This window comes from Neovison vison, chromosome 2 (assembly GCF_020171115.1).
Source record: "Neovison vison isolate M4711 chromosome 2, ASM_NN_V1, whole genome shotgun sequence".
In the NCBI taxonomy this organism is placed as follows: Eukaryota; Metazoa; Chordata; class Mammalia; order Carnivora; family Mustelidae; genus Neogale; species Neogale vison.
The window spans coordinates 75,276,190-75,301,951 of NC_058092.1; the positions used below are offsets into that span (position 1 = coordinate 75,276,190).

At 37.5% G+C, this 25,762-nt stretch overlaps 1 protein-coding gene across 1 annotated transcript in view; it reads left to right on the forward strand.

Moving 5' to 3' along the window:
* Nucleotides 1-8,263: 8,263 nt before the first annotated feature.
* PKN2 (protein kinase N2) overlaps nt 8,264-25,762 on the forward strand; it is a 133,326-nt gene continuing 115,827 nt past the window's right edge. Inside the window, exon 1 of the mRNA XM_044238639.1 lies at nt 8,264-8,677. Within this exon, the coding sequence (XP_044094574.1) occupies nt 8,630-8,677 (48 nt within the window). The 5' untranslated portion in view covers nt 8,264-8,629. The remainder of the gene's footprint in view (nt 8,678-25,762) is intronic.

Below are 25,762 nucleotides of genomic sequence, written 5' to 3' on the forward strand. Positions count from 1 at the left end.
CATAAGGGAAATACAAATCAAAACCACAATGAGATATCACCTCACACCAGTCAGAATGGCTAAAATCAACAAGTCAGGAAATGACAGATGCTGGCGAGGATGCGGAGAAAGGGGAACCCTCCTACACTGTTGGTGGGAATGCAAGCTGGTGCAACCACTCTGGAAAACAGTATGGAGGTTCCTCAAAATACTGAAAATAGAACTGCCCTATGACCCAGCAATTGCACTACTGGGAATTTACCCTAAAGATACAAACGTAGTGATCCAAAGGGGCACGTGCACCCGAATGTTTATAGCAGCAATGTCCACAATAGCCAAACTATGGAAAGAACCTAGATGTCCATCAACAGATGAATGGATAAGGAAGATGTGGTATATATACACAATGGAATACTATGCAGCCATCAAAAGAAACGAAATCTTGCCATTTGCGACAACATGGATGGAACTAGAGCGTATCATGCTTAGCGAAATAAGTCAAGCAGAGAAAGACAACTATCATATGATCTCCCTGATATGAGGGAGTGGTGATGCAACATGGGGACTTAAGTGGGTAGGAGAAGAATCCATGAAACAAGATGGGATAGGGAGGGAGACAAACCATAAGTGACTCTTAATCTCACGAAACAAACTGCGGGTTGCTGGGGGGAGGGGGGTTGGGAGAAGGGGGGTAGGGTTATGGACATTGGGGAGGGTATGTGCTTTTGGGTAAATTGGAAGGGGTGATGAACCATGAGAGACTATGGACTCTGAAAAACAATCTGAGGGGTTTGAAGTGGCGGGGGGGTGGGAGGTTGGGGTACCAGGTGGTGGGTATTATAGAGGGCACAGCTTGCATGGAGCACTGGGTGTGGCGAAAAAATAATGAATACTGTTTTTCTGAAAATAAGTAAATTGGAAAAAAAATCAATAAAAGACAGTTTTACAAATTAAAAAAAATATATATGGTATGACCCATGTAAACTTCTTTGTACCTATTAATTTCTATTACTATTTTACAGTTGCAAAAGAGTTTTTTTCTAAAGGAAGCACTGGTAGTAAAACAGTCAGTTGTTACATAGATTTTTCATATTGTATTCTTTTTTCATTTTGACAAGGACAGCTGAAATTTCTCATATACCAGACCAATGTTTCAAACAAAAGTCCAAAAGCTTGTAATTATTTTGGTATGGTCATAAATCTTAAACGCTAGAAGCACAGAGATCACATTTGCATATTCACCTGTAGAGAAATTTTACTAATCCAGAATCATCAGAGGATCAGGGGATGGGCAAAGTCAAATCCATTTTCATCATATTAAGATGTTACTTGCCTTTTTATCCTTATTCTCTCACACATATAAGGTAGGGGTTGTATGGCATGGGATGAGGTTCTCACAGTGAAATATGAGCTTGTATGTTATGTATTTTTAAAATTCTTCACTTTTAATTTTTAATACAGTAAACATTAGAAGATATAAAATGAAATCTCTTTGGAGTCTGATAATTGTTTTAAAGGATTGAATTTATTTATTTATTTATTTAAGAGAGAGAAAAAGATCACAAGAGATCACAAGTGGGGGGGTGTTGTGAGGAAGGGCAGAAGCAGACTCCCCATTGAGCAGAAAACGGATGCAGGGCTGGATACCAGGGCCCTGAGATCATGACCACAGCTGAAGGCAGAGGCTTAACCAATAGAGCCACCCAGAAACCCCTGGAATCTGATAATTTTTAAGAGTATAAATGGATCCTGAGGGTTAACATAAAAAGTGTAACTTCTCAGTGCTTGTTAAAACTTACTTTCTTTTTCATTACTTCAAATACTTAAAACTTAAAATACTACCATTCATTTGGTGATTCGGTTTGCCAAGCTAGGAAAATGGTATTTTCTGGTATCTTTTTCAGAACAACATGTATATTTTGGGGAGAAATTTCCAAACAATCTCATTCATAGTAACAGTCGAGAATCAGAAGACCCTGAAACTGTAACAGCCCAGGAAAGGAGCAGGATTTACTTGTTAATCTTTTGAGGGTAGAAAAAGAGAGGTAGACCCAGATTCAAAGTGAAAGGCATCACATCCTAGAGTATGACCTCTCTTAAATCTTTGGTACCAGGTTTATGAATTCACAATTGCTCGATGACACTTGGTATTGGGTAACTGGTCATGGATTGAACTTCAGGTCCATATCAATATAGGCAGAACCAAGGGACAAAGGCAGTGGGGGGGAGTGCTGTGGGAGTATTTTAGATGGGGAGAGAAGCAGGCAAGCATGTGTAAATAACCTGTCACAGTCCTAAAAATTGGAGAAATAGAGGCTTGACTTTAGAGGCTATGAAACAGTTTATTTAATTTTATGAGAGACAGGGGAGTCCCAAGCTTATGGTTATCCTAAAATTTTCTGTAATACATATAGAAACACACACACACACACACACACACATACACACACTACCCACTCACAAGAGATACTATTGTAGGCCATATAAGACACATGGACCGTTTCTTAAGTCTAGCAGGAGAACAAAATTGTACACAAGACTCTACAAAGAAGTATAAGTGCTCAGGGCTCCCTAGGTGGCTTGGTCACTGAAGTGTCCACTTCAGCTCAGGTTATGATCCTGGGTCTTGGGATCAAGTCCTATGTTGGGCTCCCTGCTCAGTGGGGAGTCTGCTTTTCCCTTTCCGTCTACTGTGCTCTCTTTCTCTTTGTCAAATAAATAAATAAATAAATATTAAAAAAAAAAATAAAAGAAGGAATATAAGTGCCCAGATAGATGTATCAGGAAAGTATTGTGGGAAGGTTCATGTCAGGTTTAATTTATAATTTGTACATTTGCTGGTGTTGGGGTCTTTGGGGGAATAATAAGTAGACTGGATAGAGAAGGAATCACTGGAAGAGGAGAGAGCACAAGTTAAACTGGTTCTACCTCCTTCTACCCTATAGCCAGAAAAGTGTCACTTTTCTTAGATGGTTCTCATCCTGGCTGAGTGGCTTAGTTAGGGCTGTTTGCTTGAGAAGACACACACACACACACACAGACACACACACACACACACTAGCTTAAGCCAAAAGGGAGACTTATTAGGAGAACATAGAAAACCCAAGAACAGAGAACAGAGTAGCTGATCTTCCCAGAGGACTAGAGCCAGCAAATGGTAAGACATCAGAAACCAGTCCAGCGGGGTGCCTGGGTGGCTCAGAGGGTCAAAGCCTCCGTCTTCGGCTTGGGTCATGATCTCAGGGTCCTAGGATCAAGCCCCAAGTCAGGCTCTCTGCTCAGCAGGGAGTCTGTTTCCCACCCCCCCAATTCCCCCAATCTCTCTTTGCCTGCCTCTTGGCCTACTTGTGATCTCTGTCTGTCAAAGAAATACATAAAAATCTTAAAAAAAAAAAAAAAAGAAACCAATTCAGCTATATTTCTCCCACCATCCTAGGACTACATAGTCTCTCTCACTGCAACTTTTCTTTGTATATCATTAGATCCTCTTATCTTTTAAATCTCTTGGCTTCTCTTCATTTTAAGTGCCATGACTTTATTCTAAAATACTGTCTTTTTCTGCCTGGAAAACTGAAATGACCCCCTAATTTTTCTCCCCAAATCCACTCTTTCCCATTTCTAAACTGTTGTTCTGACAGCAGCCAGAGTTTTTGTTTGTTTGTTTGTTTTTTGAGAGGGGGTGGGGAGGAGCAGAGAGAGAGGGAGAAAGAATCTTAAGCAGGCTCCATGCCCACCTTGGAACCTGACACGGGGCTCAATTTCATGACCCTGAGATCAAGACCTGAAACCAAGAGGTGGATGCTCACCTGACTGAGCCACCCAGGTGCCCCTCAGAGAGAGGTTTTTGATGGCAAATGTATTCAGTGGTTTTCCATTGCTCCTAGGATAAACATCAAAATCTTAAACATGGTATGGAACTGGGCTACTACTCACCCATATCCAGTGCTGCCCTTTGTTATTGTGTTTCTCTCTGTCAGAGGATTATATAGTCCTGCCCCTGTTACTTTCAGGTATGGCAAAGGTTTGGCTGGTGAAGGGTGAAAGTGAAAGTCTACCTTCCCCTTGGGTCATGATCCCAAGATCCTGAGATCGAGTCCTGCATCGGGCTCCCTGCTCAGCGTGGAGTCTGCTTCTCCTTCTGCCTGCTCTGCCTGCCACTCTCCATGCTTTGTGTTTGCATTCTCTCTCTCTGACAGACAAATAAATAAAATCTTTTTTTTTCTAAGTGAAAGTGAAATGTGAGCACATGCTTTAATGCCAGTAGGGATTTATTCCTTTTGCTTTCCTTCTGCAACGTTGCAGGTAGCAACCAGCCTGAGTTCAGAGTGAAGATGACTTGGAACAGAGTCATGGTGGTATATAGCATGAGAGATAAATAAGCCTTCTTGCAGGCCATTGAGATTTTCTGTATCATTTGCTATTTGGCAGAAACTAGCCTATCCTAACTGATGCACGTGCTCTAAGAGCACTTATTGCTCAATCTCTCTGCTGTGACCCCAGTAGCCTTTCAGAGCTTACACAGGTTTCTCCTTCCACCCTTAGAACTTTATTTCTGTTATTCTGTTTCCTTAGAAAGTTCTTGACACCCTTTTTTGACCAGTTAATATTTACTCACCAGTGAGATCTCAGCGTTAAGTGTGAAGTACTCAGGAAAGGACTGCCTGACCTATGTTCAAAGTACCCTGAATTCTGGGCACCTTGTTGGTTTAGTCAGAGGAGCATGCAACTCCTGGTCTCCTTGAGCCCCATATTGGGTGTAGAGATTACCTAAATAAAGAAAACCTAAAAAAAAAACAAACAAACCCCACAAAGTATCCTGAATTCACCTTCTTTGTCATTATGTTCCTTTAACTAAACTATAAGTTCCATGAAGAAAAAAGACCAGGTATGCCATAGTAAGCATTATATTTCCAGTGACAGGAAGGAAGGACTTTTCTCTTTCCAAGAGCAGATTTTTCTGCCTCTTTTCTGTATGACAGAAAATGGCCATTCTAGTACTTTAACTCCAGGGCCACCAGATGATCAGTATTCCAATATTTTATTTCCAAATTCTTGGAGTAAGAATCTCGTTGACTAAACTTAGACATGTTCTATCATGATCCACCCATCGTTTACTGGAAGATCTAGGTCAAGCAGAACCAACATGGCTACAGAGACTTCTCACAGAATTGGGGAAATTCCCAGAGAAGGGGAAAAGAGTTGAGCAGACACCTCCAAGAGTATCTGCTACAGTCACTACAGCTGACTCTACTGTGAACTTGACTTTAACAATCTTGCTCTCAAAATTATCCTTATCCATGCAATGGAACAATATCTACAGGGGGTTGCTTAAGGAAGAGGATGGTGACCAAGTAATTCTGATTCTGTCTCTCTGAGTTTTGTCTCTCCTTTGGGAGTCTGTCACTTTGATTACCACTGCTACTTCACTTTGATCCTTTGGCGGGGGATGGTTACTCTTCTCCTTTTCTATCAACATTAACATTGAAAAAACAGTAACAGGAGCACCTGGGTGGCTCAATTGGCTAAGCATTTGGCTTCAGCTCAGGTCATGACCTCAGGGTCCTGGGATCAAACTCACATCAGGCTTCCTGCTCAGTGGGGAGTCTGCTTCTCCCTCTCTCCCTCTCTCTCTCCCTCTTTCTCAAATAAATAAAAAGAAAGAAAGAAAAAAAAATAACAAAACCAAACCAAAATAACAACAATAAAAACCCTTCCCTTGATTCCCCATAATGCTGTTGGGATAGATAAGCTCAAATTTTCAGAAGAATTTTAATAAATATTAAGGAAGAGCAAAAGGGAAATGAAAAATACAATACAATAAAAATACTGTGGCTCACAAAGAAAAGGTTTCTAACACTTTCCTTGGATATATGGTTCTTATCTCATTTCATTTAGGATCAAGGGAAAAGAGGTGCCTTATCATCTGAATATCTGAATGTTTCTCACCAACAGCACAAAAGATAACAATGACAAAAAAATTAAAGTTCAGCTTTACTAGGTTTTTTCCAATAACATTTCTTCCAACTTAAAATGGAAAACAGGGGTGCCTGGGTGGTTCAGTCAGTTAAGTGTCTGTCTTTGTTTAGCTCAGGCCCTGATCTCAGGGTCCTGGGATCAAGCCTCCAGTCAGGATCCCTGCTCAGTGAGGAGTCTGTTTTTCCTTCTCCCTCTGCCTTGCCCCCCACCACCCCTACTTTGTTCTCTTTCTTGAATACATAAGTAACAATCTTTAAAAAAAGGAAAACAAAATAAGTATTGTTATTGAATTAATTATTGTTAATTGAAACTATTTCTATATGTTTGGTCATTTCTACCTTTCTTTCCAAAAGATTTTAAGTAATCTCTATACCCAACATCAGGCTCAAACCCACAACCTCAAGATCAAGCGTCACATACTCCAACTGAGCCAGCCAGTCATCCTGTTTCTATTTCTTACAGACCTTTAAATATTTATGAAATATTTTTAAAGGCACCTGCACAACTAAGTGATACAATCCAGTTATTTTTCGGTCTTTATTTCTTACATGGACATTTATTTAAAACAAGAAAAACAGTAACAACAAACTTTCCCCTTTTTTATTGTTAATATAAATTAGAACGTAACTTGAGGTAACATATACTAGGATTCCCTAAAACCATTTGCAAATGGTGACTGAATACAATTCATCTGAAGCAACATGATATGAGTTTCCATTAAAACTTTTTCAAGTGTGTTTCATTCTGATAAGTATGTCCCATGTCCTATTACATTTTTTTTCCCTAAACAGAGACTATGAGCTGGATTGTAATTTTCAGCTTAAATTAAACTAATTTATTGTTTAAACTGTTACATTTTCCAGAGTGTCATGCAATTTTTATATAGTCTTGGCCTCCCTTTTGTATGCACTATTTTCCCCAGTAAACCTAATCAGAAATAATTCCCATATCTTTAAAAACTTTTTATATTTGTTACTTACATTCACATGTGATATATCAAATTAAAACTTTTTGAGCTCTAGAAATATGTACAGTTTGAAGTCTTTTTCTTTGGTTAAAAAGTGAGGGACTATAATGCTTTGAGTTCAGTGTAAATGAAGATTCTATTTTATTTTTTAATTTTCATTTATTTGTCAAGAGAGAGAAAGAGAGAGTGAGAGTGAGTCAGTCAAGCAGGGGGAGTTGCAGGCAGAGGGAGAAGTCTCCCTGCTGAGCAGGGGATCCATGACCCTGGCCACCCAGGTATCCCATGAGGATTCTATTTTAAAGTACTTTCAAGTAGCTATCTAACTAAATAACCCCTAACACCTTCTCAGAGTAGCTTTTAACAAAGACATTGTATTTCAGCTTCAATCTAAAATTAATCAACTGCCTGGAATATCCATTCACTGTTGAAACAAAACAAAGGCTACCAGTTGGTAACTTTATTGACATTCCCGAATACTAGTGTCATTTTCTTAAACCAAAACTTACACTACCAAACTATATGTCACTAATTGACAGGTTAGCTCCGATGTTTGCCACATAAAGGAAAGTTGGCTTTTTTTCCCCCATGAACGGGGCTAATCCGCTCCATCTCCCTCACTTTACATTTAGTTAAAACAATCCGGGAACTAGTTAATCAGAAATCTAAACTCAGTGGAGTTCTACACCCCTCAACCATAACAGCTCAGCGCTGGGGAAAAGGCGTCTTAGAAGCTGTGCGTTAGAGACCGCTAGAGATCTCAGGAGCTTTCCTTTCTTGAAAACTACAGACCACACCCCAGTTTAGACAGCTGTGCACCTTACTGGTCGGAATGGCGCGCTGCAAGTGGGAGGGAGCAAAAGGCAAGATTAACAGCCTGGGTCGGTGGGGAGGTGGCCGGGAAGCAATCTTATAAAATTTGAGCCTGAAACTCTTTAGGTTATGGAGGATAGAATGGGGCTCGTTTACGTTAGGCCTAAACTTCAACAGAAAAGTGGCGCTAGGGAAAAAACAAAAGAGTAAACTCCCGAGTTCTAGTGTTCACGGTAGGGCCGTTAAACGCAACAGAAAAGCGGGCGTGTGTTTTTTCTTCCTCTTCCCGCCTCCCAAGAGACGCGAGTCCAGTCCTTTCCCCTCATTTTCACCCGGGCGGGGTCCATGACTGCCCCAGTCGCGGTGCCGGGTCGGAAGCCGCCCCGCCCCCCGCGCTGCTCCCGCCCTCGGGGTCCTCTCTGCCCCACCTCCCCCTTGCTACTGGAGGTAGCGGCCCGGGCCGTCACGTGTTCCGGCAGCCGCCAAGTGAAGCCGCTTTTGCGACGCAGTGACAGCCAAATGGTGCGACAGGAGAAGCTGCAGCTGCGGCCGCAGCGCCCCGCACCGAGAATCTTGAGGCGGCTCCTGGCGTCGCCCAGAGGGAGCAACTGAGTGAACAGAATCAGGCGCGGGCGGGCGGGCGGCGGCAGCGGCAGAGGCGGCGGGCGGCGAGGGGGAGCCCGCTACGAGTGCCCTCGCTCCCCGCCGCTCTCCATGAACCGGGCGAAATAAGCCGCACCTCCAGCAGGGGCTGCGCCTCCATGAATCCCTAGGTTTTTGTTTGTTTGTTTTCTTTCTTTCTTTCCCCGCTCCTCAGCCCCCGCCCGGGGTCCCGTCCCGCCTTCTCCCTTCGCCAGCGGCGGCCGCGGCCAGGTGCGGAATCCAGAGCGGAGCGCAATGGCGTCCAACCCCGAACGGGGGGAGATTCTGCTCACGGAGTTGCAGGTAAGGCCCGCGGCCCGGGCGGGAGGCGCTGGGGAAAGAACGAGGGAGAAAGTCTGGCGCTGGGTCAGGGGCCCGGGGAAACCTTAGGGCTGCCGCGCCCCTAGCCCGCTAAGTGCGGAAACTCGGGGATGTCACTCGGGAGCCGCTTCCTTCGGGAGCGGACTCTCTTCTCCCGCCACAGCTCTGGCCTGCCAGCACTTTAATTTGAGTCTGCCTACCAGAGGGACCCCATGTCTGTCGGCTGCCTGCAGTCTGTCCCCCCCCCCCCCCCCCCCCCCCCAGGTCCCCGGAGCGGCCAGCTCACCGCCCCCTCCCTGGTGTCAGAGCCGCCCGCGGACGCCCCTGTAGCCCCCTCCCTTCGCCAGGCCAGGCCCCGCCCCGCCTTTCCTTCGTACACCGCTCCTTAAACTCCTTTGAATGACTCCCAAGCTGTTTTCTCGTCCCTCCCCTTCCCCTCCGACTCCGCACAAAGAGCGCCCCCATAACTTCCAGCCCCCAGACAAGTTTTTTTCTTTCTTTCTTTCTTCTTCTTCTTCTTTTTAAAGCGTGTCATACCAGATGCTTTCCTCCCTTCTTTATCCCTCTTCAGGTGACTGAATTTCTTTCCTCTAATAGGAGGGCTACCTTTTCTCCTGTCTCTCTTTCTTTAACCAGATGATAGGTATATGGTCCCCTTCGTTGCTACTCCCTGCTCAGATTCGGAAGCTCAGATGCTGATGCTTTTCAGACTTTCATTTTCCCTCCCGTTTGAATACCAGAGAAAGAGCTACAGAGGTTGTTTACAAATGGGCTAGCAGTAGACTGAGGGAGAATGTTGGGCACCACATGCCTGCGGAAGAGATGAGAACAAAATAGGTTCGTTGATCAGTTGAGTATGTCGCGTAGTAGTAGTATTGTTTTCCATTTACGTCTAAATATTTAATGGTATAGGCATGATTTTTGTCCTTAAGTCTGTGCTATGCAAAGGTACCTACGCTACTCTGTTGAGTTTATTTTTTATTACTTTGGGGTGTTCCAGAGATGGTCACATCTGGATTAAAATTTTATGCTTGTTTTTTAACTTATATTTATTTTGGTGTGTTTTACTGTAGACGTCTTCTAACTACTCGAATATTGGAGATAAGAATTAAGAAAAGATATATTTTTTGTGTGTATGCGTTAGACTGTTGATTCTTTATTTAAAAGACTGAATCTAGACCCTGAAGGGTTGATTCTTGATGATATCAGAATTAAGTACTGCAACTGCTTCTGTTCTGTTGTTTAAGTATATTTTTTGATAGACCCCTTTATAAGTTCAGTTTATTGTGCAGTTAGATGTAAGCTTGAAGGCATTGTTATATTTGATACTTAGTGAGCAAAAGTAGAGATTTCAACAAGGTATACCAATGCAGGGTTGCTAACTTGGAATGCTTTGGATCAGCTTTGAACTTCATGTCATTGAACATGTTGCCATATCTAGTTTAATTAGTCTTAGCCTTTTATAAGGTCTTACAGCATACTGCATTTGCTAAATGAATGAAATTTATTGTTTTATTAATTTACATGAGCTTTTAAAATAAGGTTTGTTTGAGACACGTTGGAAATGGTTTCCATTGCCTCGTCTTGAAATATGAAAAGCATCATTTGGTTCTGACTGAGAAAAAATTGCAAAACTGGGCAGGAGCATTTTTTTTTTTTTTAATAGAGTGGCTTTAGAATTAGAAAGTACTTGGCAACTTTATTTGTGTTTTATAGAAAATTGTCATAAAAGACACTCATTTTGGCACTGGACCTGCAAATATATTTTCATATGTGTTAAAACACGTAGGGAATTTTAATAAGATCAATTTTGACAGTATGAAGGAAGCAAGCCGAAGAGATAAGAAATTTTAAATATGACTATTTAAAAAATGGGATCAAAGTAGGGTAACACCTAAAGTTAGATTTATTTATTTATTTTTAAGAAAGCCTAATGCCTTCCAGAAAAAGAATGATTTTTTTATTAAGTATTACCTTATAAGTTGACAAGTATATCCAGGTCATTTTTCTTGGTGTATTTGACTCCTGGTTTTAATAGAAACTATTGCATTTGGACTTCATAAGTATAAAATTAATATGTATTAAATTAATTGAGAACATTATTTATATCAGCACTGAAGATAAATTGTGATAAAATTTGCTTCACCAAGTATATCCATCTATTTCTTTACTATTTCATTTGGTCGTGAAACTAGTGTATCGTAACCAAATGTTTCTCAAACTTGTTCAGAGAACCAGTTTTTAAAAAGCGTGTAAGTGGTTTGAATTTGTTTAAATTGAGAAATATGTAGTTCCTAATGCTTCTCTGACATACTGATTTTAAGTATTTAAATACTTATGTAGCAAGTTTTAAAACTGGTGTTTAGTAGTTAAAAACTGTTATTTTGCCCTGTCTTGTCTCAGGAATACTTGTATCACTCCGAAAGTTACATGTTACAACCTACTTTTAATGAAATTGATACTTATTTTTAGAAACATTGTATATCCAACATTTTAAAAAAAGGTTTTATTTATTTGAGAGGGAGAAAGAGAGAGTGAGCAAGAGCACAAGAGCAGGAAGAGGGAAAGGCAGACCCCCCCCCCCAGTAGGGAGCCCCACACTAGGCTTGATCCCAGAACCCTGGGATCATGACCTGAGTCAAAAGCAGACACTTAACTGACTGAGCCACTCAGGCACCACTGTATATCCAACATTTTAAAACTGGTTTTCAAATTATATTGCAGAATTTGAAATACTTCACTACTTGAGTTGGAATTGGCTTATTAATAACCTTCAGTTGTGGAAAGACAAAACAAAATATGAACCCATGGTGTTCTGCCTTGTTAAATTACTGTAATATTTCTATGGAGTAATGTTTCTAACTCTTGCTAGTAATTTAGGAGGCTAATTTAAAAAGGAATCATTAATAAAGTACACATAAACATTGATGGTTAGAGGCCTCAATGTATAAGGAAGAATATTTGCTATAGAAAATAAAAATAGGCTGTTAAAAATATAAACTTAATTTGCAGTTTTCAGTTTTTATCTCTTATAACTAACTTGTTTTATCAGTTGTTCTCTTTATCTTTTATTTGAAGTGTAAACTTAGATATTTTTTTGTAGGGCCAAAGAAATTAAAGTTTATTTTTAAGGAAACTGGACTAATAAAAATTAAAGAATCTCAAAATGGAAATATTGGTTACAACAGTAATTGGGTAGACTGCAGATTCAGATATTGAATACCATACTAATAAAGTTACCTTGTTGATTATCAGTGATTTATTGTCATCAGAATGCCTAATAAAAAGTAGTAGGCTAAGAATCTAAAATTCTTTTCTTAGCAGAATTTTTTTAAGTAGAGGTAACTTGCTCAAGTGGAAGGTTGAGGTAGTTAGCCTTAAGTTACAGGGATTCATTTCAAGAAACATTTATTGAGTATCTACAATATTCAAGGATATAAAGTTGAGAAGATATGACTTCACTTTCTAGAAGAGAGTACAAATAACATTAATTGAACATTTGCTGTATGTCAGTTATTGTGCTTGATACTCTATCTCCCTTATTTAATCTTTACCATAGTTCAATAAGGTTGTTATTTCCATTTAACAGATCAGGAAACTGTTTAGGACTATTAGGTAGATCATTCATGGTTACACTGTAAATCTGAGTTTGAAATCAGATCTGTGCGTTTCCCACTAGACCATATTTTGAGCTGCCACAGTTCTATGGTTCTATAAATATTTTGCATTGCAGTGTTATGGGTGTGTGAACTTTAAAAAAAAAATTACCAAAAATGTAATTAACCAGAGTTAACTTTAATATAAATTTTATACTGTTGTTAGGTGCCTCTATAACAAAAATGATTTCTATTTTACAGTCTATAATTTAGCAGTTCTTTGTCATTGGGAATAAGGTGTAATATTCTACAAAGACTAAGAGTGCAAAAATAACCTTTTTGCAGGTTTTCATTATTTAATAATTACTGTTTCTGGTGAAAGTTGTCAAATGTTTGCTGAAATTCTTCCAAATTATTTTCCATTTTCCATTTCTCTGTAGTCTTATCCATAAGATAAATTTAACTTTAAAATTTTAAGCTCCTGTGTAATCAAGCTATGTGTTTGGCACTTAGTAGGCACTCAGTACATTGATGAGAAGATGCCCTCCATTTGTCACCTACAATGAGAAATGTCTTGACGTTTGCAACAGAAGTTGATTATAGGAGCTCCTGAGTTGGCTCAGTTGGTTAAGCATCTGCTTTCGTGAGACTCAGGTCATGGTCCATGGGTTCTGAGATTGAGCCCAGTACTGAGTTCCTTGGTTAGCAGGATGTCTGCTTCTTCCTCTCCTCCCAGCTTGTGCTCTCTTGTTCTCTGTCTCAAATAAATCAAATCTAAAAAAAAAAAAAAGAAAGAAATTGATTATAATCATTGCCTAAGAAATTAAAATTTTGAATCCCTTGTCCCAAAAATATTCCCTTGAAAAGTTTAAAAGGGATTTCTGCACTAGTTATGTTACACCTACACACAACACAGTTATTTTACCCATTTGTGCGATTAAGTGACATCTAATTTTGTACTGATGCCAGAAAGTAGAATGTCTCTGTTGGGATGATTAAGATTTTATGGTGGATTGGAGGAATGTAGTATGAGAAAGTAAGCAGGATAGGCAAGGTGGAATTTATAGTTCTTTTCATTTCTTTTCTTCTTTAAAGAGAGAGACAGAGCACAAGTGGGAAGGGCAGAGGAAGAAGGAGAGACAATCTTTAGCAGGCTCCACACTCAGCATGGAGCCTGACGTGGGACTTGAACCTACAATCCTGAGATCATGACCTGAGCTGAAATTGATTTGGTTGCTTAACCGGCACTTAACTAAGTGCCAGCTGACCCATCCAGGCATCCCTACAGTTCTTTTTAATTTTAAACATAATACATGTTCACTGTAGAAAATCTATAAATATAGGAAAAAGCACAAAGAAAATAAAACATGCTTATAGTTCTGTTACTCAGAGATAACTGATGAAATTTTCCAACTTAAAAGTTCCAAGGCATTTTAATCCATTTTCTCTCTGTACCCCCACTTTTATATGACACACAGTATTGTATAATTGAAGGTATACAATGTATTGATTTAATATTTTTCTTCCCTTTATCCCACTTATTAGAATTTTAAAGAAAAATGAGGTTCATAGCTTTTTAAGATAGAAGTAGCTATAGGTTAAGAAAATTTCTTTCCACTAGTTATAGATATTTGGATCTAACTGGCTTTACTGACTTTTTATATAAAAATAGTTTGATTTTAAGTCAGTACTTTGAGATATAGTTGAGAAGAAAAGTAAAGAGTACAGTGTAGACTTAGTAATGGACAATGATGCATAACATCAACTCTGAATAATAAATTGATACAGTGTGGTTTTTTAGCTTAGATTTGATTATTGCTACTCTTATAGAAATGCTGCATACTTTATTAATAAGGCCTGTCTTTAAATGACTTGCCAAATCCTTTTATCTAGGTAGAAACTGTGCTGAAACTAGTGTTACAAAATGATGGCTCTAAATAGATTGTTTTTCAATATAATACAGATTTTTCTAGTCTTGTACAACTTCATTCACAAATGATTGGTAGTGGGGCATCTTCTAGGCATTGTCTGTTTACCCCAGGGCTTTGCATTTGATTCCTTGGGCTCTTCTCTTTTTGCTTTTCAAATTTGGCAACAGAAGATTTTTATGCCTTTTATCAGGTTATTCCTATGTGCCACCTTTTATTTATTTTTTTCAAAGATTTTATTTATTTGACAGACAGAGATCACAGGTAGGCAGAGAGGCAGGCAGAAAGAGAGGAGGAAGCAGGCTCCCTGCTGAGCAGAGAGCCTGATGCAGGGCTGGATCCCAGGACCTTGGGATCATGACCTGAACTGAAGGCAGAGGCTTTAACCCACTGAGCCACCCAGATGCCCCTATGTGCAACCTTTTAAACAACAAAAAAGTGGAGTAGTAGTTTGTAGAGATAAATATCACTTAAAACTTGCAGGTGTATATATATTTAAATAGAATAGTTACTTCTCAGGGTGCCTGGGTGCCTAAGTGGGTTAATCATCTAACTCTTGATTTCAGCTTAGGTCACTGTCTTGAGGTAATTGGATCGAACCCTGCATCAGTCTCTGTGCTCAGTACAGTCTGCTTGTCCCTCTCCTCCCTCTCCTTCTCTTCTCTTGTGTGTGCTTTCTTCTCTCAAATAAATAAATAAAATCTTAAAAAAAAGAATACTTCTGCATCATTTCCTTGTAAGATGTGCTGCATTGAACAATTATCAAATGTCTGTTGTATTTCATATACCAGTTTTACTTTGTGAGAAGATCATGTAACATTTAATATGATTGACTTTAGGTATACAGCAGTGTTCAAAGTTGGCAGCAAAGTTGGAAAACTGAAAAGTATTTAAAAACTTTAAAAAGATATTTTATATTTCGAATGGGAAAACATTAGTCAAAAAGCCTCTAATATCGTAGAAAAGCAGAAGTAGAAAACATTTGATACATTTGGTTTCTCTTAATTTTATCTAATAAAACTTTATTTGAAATTAGCTCAATTGTCATGTTATATTTTTCACAATCTAACAATTGTGTAATATTATGTATATAAATACTGTCTGTTTAAAACGAACAGGAAAGCATGGAAGAATGTATTTGATAATAAATACCTTAGATTTGAGGGTAAATGTTGGTGTCACATTATAAAGATGAACTGATACATAAGAATTACATAACATATACTGTTATTAACATCTATCTATTCTAGAAACTCAGTAGTGATTTGCTTTTTCTAGTTAGATAAAGCTTTGCTTCCCAGGCTCAAATATTGGAAAGCTGTTATGACAGAATTTGGAATTTGTTTTAGATTATAGAAGACTTACTTACATATCTAAATATCATATATACATATGTTAAATATCATATGTTTTACACAATCATATTGTTTCCCCTTTCCTGTAGTCTCCACCTTAGAGATTCTCGAAGGAGATTCTTGTTTTGCCTGTTTCAGAATTTTCATTGAACTAATTTCATTATATTTGTTTTTTCTTTCTTCTTTTTTTCTTTCTTTCTTTTTTCTTTTTACTTTTACTGAACCTTAGGTACAGTCCATGTATCAGTCACTGTAATTAGGCACCCACGGACCACGATTCACTCCCCACCTCCCCCAAAAGCTAGGAACTTAACCTACGCTTATCTCCACCTTCTTGACAACTAAGGTCATGAGTCCTGTTTTCATTCTCTTGCTTTATTTGTATATAGCTTTGCTGGATATGTGATTCAAAAAGATGTGTCTTTTATTTTAGTTGTTTTTGCATAATTATGTTGAATATGATCTTTCTGAACTTGATTTTTTTATTCATATCATTGGATGTTGCTATAGTCATTTTAATTTCTGTATAATATTTCATGATAAACTATCATCCGCTCTTCCCTTGTTGGATATTTGGTTATTGATTCACTCACTCTCCCTTGTTGAGCATTTAGTTACTCTTTGGTTTTTGTAATGGTGAAAAATACTACTGTGGACACTCTATGCATTTTTCCTGTTGTATACATATAAGAATTTTTATTATATACCTAAAGGTAAAATTGCTCTCTCACAGGGTAGGTGAATGCCCAACTCCAGAAGATTATGCCCGACTTCCAGTATGATTGTAGCAATTTGTATTCATATCAGCAATATATGAGATGAAAGATCCTTTGATTATCCATGTTCTCTAACAATTGGTATTGTCTTTAAGTTTTACCAATCAGAAGAGTGTAGAATGTATGTTACCACATTGTAGTCTTGATTTGCATTTTCCAGATCATCACTGATGTAGAACAATTCTTTTTATGTTTATTGGCCTTTTATAACTCCTTATCAGTGAAATTCCTCTTCATGTTAATTCTTTGTGTATACTGTGAATGTTTTCTCTCAGTTCGTAACTTGTCTATTCACTTTATTTTAGGGAGTTTGTGGGAGGGACAGTTTTAAATGTTTTACCTTTTGGCAGATACTTAGAATAATTTATATCATTGTGATCAGCAAGCGTGCACCTAATATCTATTCTAGATTTGTTACAGAAAGGGTAAAGTTACACAGTTTTGACCTCTGGATTCACAAACTGTCCAAATGAACAACCATAGAAAGTCTTAAAATATTGTATCACTTAACATGTACCAGGCACTCAAAAGTTAGTTGATTCAGTTAAAGAATAGGGGTGCCTGGGTGGCTCAGTGGGTTAAAGCCTCTGCCTTCTGATCAGGTCATGATCTGATCAGGTCCTGGGATCGAGCCCCCATCGGCTCTCTGCTCAGCAGGGAGCCTGCTTCCTCCTCTCTCTGTCTACTTGTGATCCCTATCTGCCAAACAAATAAAATCTTTAAAAAAAGGTTAAAAGAATGAATTTACAAGCAAAAAGTAGTGAAAATTTTATATGTCGTTCATGAACTGTTTTTTCCCATTCATTAACTCTGCAGTGCAAACTATTATTATTAATTATTATTTCTTTAAAGAACAAATTGGATCAGTTATTTAGTTATGTGCATAGTTTGTTAGTAAAGTGCTGGAGTTGATTAGATTTAATGCTGGATATAAAACAAAATATTATTGTGGAATTTCCTGGTGTTTATAAACCTGGGTTCTTATTCTTGTCACTGCTATGGTATCTTATGGTGAAAAAAAAAAGAAACAAAACTTCATTTTTAGTTGAATTTATCAATCTTTTCTTGTAATTGCATTTTGTATAAGAAATTTTCCCTTACTTTGGGTCTAATAGATAGTTAACTATATTTTCTTCTAAGTTTTTGGAGTTTTATTTTTTATATGTAAGTCAATACATCCACAGTTGATTTTTGAATACAGAGTAAGATAAAGGTCTGAGTTATTTAATTTTTTAAAAAGATTTTATTTATTTATTTGACAGAGAGAGAGAGAGACAGCAAGAGAGGGAACACAAGCAGGGAGAGTGGAAGAGGGAGAACAGGCTTCCTGCCGAGCAGAGCAGAGAACCTGATGGGGGACCTGATCCCATCACTCTGGGATCATGACCCGAGCCGAAGGCAGGCACTTAACCACTGAGCCACCCAGGCACCTCTGAGTTATTTAATTTTTTAAAAATATTATGAAATATATATCAATATTTCTTAAATTTAAATTTAAAATAGAACATTTTTCAGTTTTTAAGGCAGAAACATTTCTGAAGAGCCTTATTTAATTTTTGTGAGTTAGAAGTTAAGGGTATATCATACTAGGTTATGCAATGAATTATACTTGAAGTTATCCTTACCTAAATTGTTAGTAACTCACTTTTTCCTTACAGTACCAGTTTGTGGTTTTTCTCTTTTTTGTTGTATCCTCTGAAGCCTTTGGTCAATAAGATCTTTGATCTACTTCTTAACTTCTCATCATATTCCCCATTTGTGGCTCAAACCTATATTTTCCTAAGCCCAATCTACTCCTCTTCCTTTGTTCTCAGCATTACTCACCTAGTCACTGCTTCTACTGAGTGATGCACAATATTTAATAATGTGAATTTCCTCAGCTTTTCTTCTTCTTCTTTTTTTTTTTAAGATTTTATTTATTTATTTATTTGACAGAGACAGACAAGCAAAACACAGAGGGAACACAAGCAGGAGGAGTGAGAGAGGGAGAGGCAGACTTTCTGCTGAGCAGGGACCACCATGCAGGGCTTGATCCTAGGACCCTGGAATCATGACCAGAGCTGAAGGCAGATGCTTAATGACTGAACTACCCAGGCGCCGCAACTTTTCTTCCTTTGACTTTAAGATTTCTTGGAATTTTAGCCATTGGTTTTTGTTGCTATTAATTAATCTTAAGGAAGAGTTGTTTGATCTGATTGAGGCTATAGTTTCCTAGATTTCTGCTTCCTTTGGAATATCATTCCATTCTTTTGCACTTGGGGCTTTCATGTTCCCCTGACTCTTTGCTTAAAAAAAGTTTACATCTCTCTCTTCCTTTTTTTTAATACTTTTTTTTAATACTGTTGTCCCCCAAACTTCTTTTAATCATCACATTCCTTAAAAGAAATTTTTTTTCTTTCTTTTCTTTTTTTTTTGGATTTTATTTATTTGTCAGGGGGAGAGAAAGAGAGCTGTGTGAGAGTGCACAAGCAGTGAGAGTGGCAGGCAGAAGTACAATCAGGCTCCCTGCAGGAACCTGATGCAGGACTCAATCCCAATGACCTGGAAGGCAGAGACTTAACCAACTGAGCCACCCAGGCATCCTTTTAAAAGATATTTCTTAGTTGTGTTTATTTTCTACCACTTATTTCTTAACTTTTTAAAACATTATTTCTGTCCCAATTATTTTGTTGAAATTATTCTCATAAAAGCATCACTGACCTGCTTCTTCTAGTCTCCTGAGGCAATTGATACTGTTTCAACTTCCTGAAACTCTGTTGTTTAAATTAAGCTTCATGGACCTGCACAATGTTGGCTGCTTTTCTTTCATCATAATCTGCCTATATTTGCTACTATGGCTTTCTTTTGAGAACTTCCCTAGTTTAAATGTTCTACCTGTTTCTAGCCAGTTTGTCCTCTAATTTATTCTTTAGATTAACTGCCAGCATTAATCAGTTTGTTTTGTCAGGATTTCATGGAATAGAAACCCATTTCAATTAGCTTAAACAAAAATTAGATTTATTGGAAGGGTAGAGGGATATCTCACTTTATCCAAAGGTGAGATATATAGTCATGACTCCTGAACAGGAAACTAGAGGCTTGCTTTCTTTCTAGGGCTACATCTCTATTTCTTCTTTATATCTTCTATATACTGATTCTCTTTTATATGGCCCCCAAATGGTACTCCCAATTTCTTAATTTCCATGAACTCTTTAAGTCTAATATCTACAGTTAACTGACTCACTTATTCTGTGCTACAGTTATAAATTTTTAATGAGAAAACTTGATTGGCCCTGTATAGAACATGTACTCCTGGTCTGGTCAATTATAGCAATAGAAGTATGGAGTTCTCAGTGTACTGATAAGTACCAATATGACTGCAAAGACTCGTAGTGAGTTTGGGTTAGAGACTGTTCTCTAAGAAGGGAGTGTAGGTTGTAAAGAACTTCTCTAAGATCTTTTTAATAACTTTCCATTAATTTTACAGTAAAATATATCAGACCTTCCATTATCCAGACCTTCTCAATCTTTTCAGATTTTTCTCCCTGTATATTATTCTATCATATTAAAATATTTGCCGTTCTTGGAACTACTGGTTTTTTTTTTTTTTAAGATTTTATTTTATTTATTTGAGAGAGAGAGACAGTGAGAGAGAGAATGAGCGAGGAGAAGGTCAGAGAGTGAAGCAGACTCCCCATGGAGCTGGGAGCCTGATGTGGGACTCGATCCCGGGACTCCAGGATCACGCCCTGAGCCGGAGGCAGTCATTTAACCAACTGCGCCACCCAGGCGTCCCGGAACTACTGCTTTTATACCTATCTTTCCCTTTGCTCTTTCTAACTTTAAGAATAGTGATATTGATCATCTGCCTGAAAAGCTTTTGGCAAATTGGACACTCTTTAAAATTCTACTAAGAAAAGCATATATGTTATTGAATATATGAATATATTCATATTCTATAATCAGAAATCTTACTTAAGATACATTTTTGATAAGTAATTTTAGTGATTGATCATGTAGCATTTGATCCGTTGGCAAATTAGCTTAACATGTCATTTTGTGGCCCGTGTTACTGAAATAAATATATATATATATCACCCAATATAGGAATTAATTGTTGTTATATTTGTGTCTGTTGATTTTAGTGCAGGAACTAGGTCTTACTCATCTTTATGTACCTAGCGCCTGGCCTTATGCTTATGCTTGAAGAAATAAGTGACTGATTTCTATGACTGATTCTATTATTCTTTTGCAACATCTGACTTCTCTATATTTTTTGTAAAGATTTTATTTATTTATTTGACAGACAGATTACAAGTGGGCAGAGAGGCAGGAAGGGAAGCAGGCTCCTTGCTGAGCAGAGAGCCTGATGCAGGGCTGGATCCCAGGACCTTGGGATCATGACCTGAGCTGAAGGCAGAGGCTTTAACAACCATTGAGCCACCCAGGCACCCCTGACTTCTCTATATTTTTAAAGGTTATCATTCTTCCCCTTCTTGCCCATGCTAGAAGTCTGCTGGTCATTTTTATTTGACTGCTGTCTAAGCTGCTTTAGTTAATTTTTTTTTTGTAACTTGAATTCATTATTTTGCTACTATCCATGCTTGGGCCTACATTATCATTTGGACAATACAGTATCTTGATATGTCTCAAATTCCTCCTCTCAGATAGCATAGCCAACTTTCTCAAATATTCATCTAACAAAAGAAACTTTTATATAGGATAAATTCTTTAAAAGGAGAGATACCTTTAAATAGCAAAACTTACTTCTTAGTATATCAGTAAAAGTTATCTTTTGGAAGCTTTGAGGAGGAAGAGGGATTCTTTTATCTGGTAATGAGCCTATTATGAGTTAGAAGTACTTGTTACAATAAAGGTACTTGAGCCTAACCTTGATGCATTATCAGTTTGGTTCCTGAAGAAAGGGAAACCTCATTGAGCTTTAAGGAAAAACAAAATAAAACATATGCATTTTTTGAAGATACTCAAGCATGTTAACAACCACTGGGTCATGGACCAGTGCTGGTCATGATATTTTCACATTAAGGACAATCTATGAATATGTATTCTGAATATGATAAAATTGTGAATTTGTAAGTAAAGGGGTGGACTGTCCTCTGTTCTGAGATTTTTGCCATTTCTACTTCTCAAAATGTACTGTCTCTTAAGAAATGATGAAAATAATTGATAGTAATATCTTAACTGGCAATAAAATAAATGAGTAACCTTATATATACCTGCCCAGTTTCTTTTGGGAATTTACTAATCAGTAATTTCAAGGCCTAGTTAAAATCACTGACTAGTCTAGTCAGTAATTCAAGTATTGGAATCCTACAGACCTAGGTTTAGATCTCATATTTAGCACATATTAGCTGGCTGGCTTTAGTATGTGTTATTTAGCAACATGAGGGAAGTTTTCTTACAAGGATGGGGATAATTTCTGGCTCAGAAGGTTATTGTAGGTTGTTTTTTTTTTTTTTTTTTTTTTTTTTCCATGATACATAGAGTGCCTGGGATATAGTAGATAGTAACTCTTCCTTCTCTCAGGTTTATATATATATATATATTTTACATTGATATTTTTATTTCTCTAAGAATCAAAAGGGAAACTGGAAAGTTCCCTCAAATTACATCAAGATATTAAAAGAATGTCTTAAAATTATAGCTGATCCTTGAACAACACAGACTTGAACTATGCAGGTCCACTTAAACTTGGATTTTTTTTTTTCAATTCTTTTTTTCTTTTTTTTTAAAATTTATTTTTTATTTTCAGCATAACAGTATTCATTATTTTTGCACCACACCCAGTGCTCCATGCAATCCATGCCCTCTATAATACCCACCACCTGGTACCCCGACCTCCCACCGTTTACATTTTAAGATTACTTCATTTTAATTTTTTAAAAATACTGAAGTTGTGTGGCTGACAGACTGTTTAAAGTTAGGCACGTTAAGAGAGGTAGAGAGCTGATCATGCTTTATAGACTAATTGTTTTCCTCTCTTCTCTTTATTTTTGGCACTATAGAAGGTATAATGAGGATAGCTATCAGAAAGAATATTTCCGTGGTGTCTTCATTTAAGATAACAGTATGCTGAGATTATGTGTGTAAGAATAAAGAAATCATGGGTTGATATATGACAAACTACTAGGATTGAGCTTTCATTGAAGACTGTGGTGTGGGAAGTGCCTGACTGGCTCAGTCCGTAGAGCATGTATGTGACTCTTAATTTCAGGGTCGTGAGTCTAAGCCCATGTTGGGCATGGAGCCCACTTAAAATTAAAAAACAAAACAGGGGCGCCTTCGTGGCTCAGTGGCTTAAGCCTCTGCCTTCAGCTCAAGTCATGATCCCAGGATCCTGGGATTCAGCCCCCACATGGGGCTTTCTGCTCAACAGGGAGCCTGCTTCCTCCTCTCTGCTTGCCTCTGTGCCTACTTGTGATCTCTGTCTGTCAAATAAATAAATAAAATCTTTAAAAAAAATTAAAAACCAACCAAATAAAAAACTGTGGTTTGTTATTTGTCATGCAGAAAATATTTATTGCAAATATGGAACTATAGAAGAATTAAGTGATTTCATGAAACTGTTTAAATAAGTTAAGATCTGTATTATGTTCTTTCCCAGAGGCTTGGGACTTTTTATAAAATTTGAGCTAAGATTACATATTTGCAAAGTCCACAATGGTCTTGCACATTTCAGCACCGAGAGATAGACTTATGGTAATATACTTCTGAATATTAATAAATAATATCAGCTCTGTAGTTGAATGTGCTTGAATTTTATGTAAATTAAAGTAAATGCCCAATTGTTTGCTGCTTATTGGTTAGCATTACTAATTTCCCATTTTTTTGCTATGGAAGCCTTATCTTTGAAATCCAGCATCAGGAAGGTGTTCATTTTACTATAAATTTTTGTTCTGGTGCATGCTTTTATTGTGTTAAAACCTCACTAAACTCTACACAGAATCCTACAGTTAGTTTTGATGTGTCCTTTTAAGGATGGTTGAATAGCCAACAGGAACCTTAAATATCAGATCTAAAGCAAAATTCTTCCTTTATCAAGTCTCTAAAAGTACTATACTAAATTTCTAATAGGGGTTGGGATACCTTTCCTTTTGCTCTCCTTGAGTTTGGCAAGATAGTAGATAATCCTTTATTTTAGTATAGTTTAATTGTAATTATAGAGAAGGAACTAGGGTTGGTTATAAGAGACCTCATAAAAAATAAAGAGAACTATGTTGAAAAATATGAGAATAATGTTAATAGTAATTTCACCCTATGTGATATGAAGCATTTTCACCTGTATTATTTCTTTGGCTCTTAAAATGATCCTCTAAGTTAGGGATGGAGAGGGATTATTATATCCAATTTTCAGGTTTCATGTTCACTTAGCCAATGTCTGCTTTAACCTGAACCCTTTTGACTCCTATTCTTTGTTTTAGTACTCCACACAATTCTAATTTTATCAACTTTAAAGTTGTTTTTTCCTTAGTATACCTAAAAAATGGTTAACATTTTCAAAGCTATGTTGAAAGTGAATGTGAACAGTATCTTTTTTTTTCCCCAAAGATAATAGAAAATAATTATAAAAGGGAATATGTAATTTGCCACCTAAGTTTGAGTATTCATGGGAGTATCAAAGTTCTTTGTACTATTTTTGTACTACAGAATGTTGTGTAGAGGTGTAGTGATTCCAGCTGAAGTAGTGTATAGCTTCTGGAGAGTTTATCATGGTTTAAAAGTATGTATAAGATGTTTAAAAAAATCACTTAAAGAAAAGTCACTTAAAAAATTACTTAAAATTGGGGTGCCTTGGTGGCTCAGTGGGTTAAGCCTCTGCCTTTGGCTCAGGTCATGATCCCAGGGTCCTGGGATCGAGCCTTGCATTGGGCTCTCTCCTCAGCAGGGAGCCTGCTTCCCCCCACCTCCCCCCCCCCCCCGCCTGCCTCTCTGTCTACTTGTGATCTCTGTAAAATAAATAAATAAAATCTTTTAAAAAATAAATAAATAAATAAAGTCACTTAAAATCACTTAAAGATTTAAAAACATCAACTTCCTGATGAAGTTGAATGATGTTTTCTGTATTTATAAACTGGAGGCCAGTCTTGTTACCCACAAAATAGACTTGGGAAGTGTGTTTTATATGCATGAGATATATTAGTGAACTGGAAAAATATACATGTTTTATATCTTTTTAAAGGAATAATATATTTCTCTGTTAAAATTTTAGCCTGAGTGCCTGGGTGGCTCAATGGGTTAAGCCTCTGCCTTCGGCTCAGATCATGATCTCAGGGTCCTGGGATCGAGTCCCACATCAGGCTCTCTGCCTGCCTCTCTGCCTACTTGTGAGCTCTCTCTGTCAAATAAATAAATAAAATCTTTAAAAAAAAAATTTAGCCTGCACTTATTTATCCTTTATGTCTGTTTGTGTGGGGGTAAAGATCTTAAAAATAAAAAAGTTTCTTGAAAATCTTAAGATTAAACTTCATTTTATACGTCCTTTCCACTTGAGCACCTAGCAGCTTTCCTAAAATATTTTGGTGTAATATATTAATATTTAGTGATCATAACATTTAGGCATAAACACATCAGATAAGCTTATATGAAAAATGATCTCTTTTGTTTTTGTGCTCTACATTAATTTTATCTTTTCTTGTGTATGAGTTATTTCTTGTTAATGGTGATACTGTCATTGCTACCTGAGGTTTTGCTTGCTATGCTCTTTGTGACCAGAGAGTTGTACTTTTATTATGCCTTTTCATGAAAATAGTCTTCTAAAGAAGTTAAAAATAACTGGACACAAATAGCAAATAATACATTCCTGGGTTTGGTTTTTCTTGCTCAAGGCCAGCTCTGTTGACAGTCCCTAAAACGAAATCAAACCAAACAACAAACACCAAACACTACAATTCAGCTTTGGCTTTACTTTATTTAGGTGACTTCTTAAAAGAGCTCCAGTATGTTCTGTCCAGCTTGAGCCTGTAGAAGTTAAATGCTCAGCTCTTAGTTATGATGTGGTAATATAGTATGACTTGATTCACTGTGGGGTTCCTATAACTTTTTCTCAGCAAATCTAATGTTTCCTTCTCTGAGAAACAGGTTCTTCCTTTATTGGTGACTTTATATTTCTGTTTAGCTGTTCTGTCAGAAGTATTTATTTGGACAACTCATGATGCTTAAATTTTTTTTTTTTTGGTTGTGATAAAATATGTGTAACATTTACCGTCTTAACCATTTGAAGTATGCAGTTCTGTGGCATTAAGTACATGCATCATATTGTGCAACTGTCACCATCATCTATCTCTTAAGAATTCTTTTTACCTTAGCTGAAACTCTGGTCCCATTAAACATTAACATTCCTGGCAAACAAAGGTACTGGCAAACACTATTCTACTTTTTGTTGCCATGTATTTGACATGCACATGGAATCAAT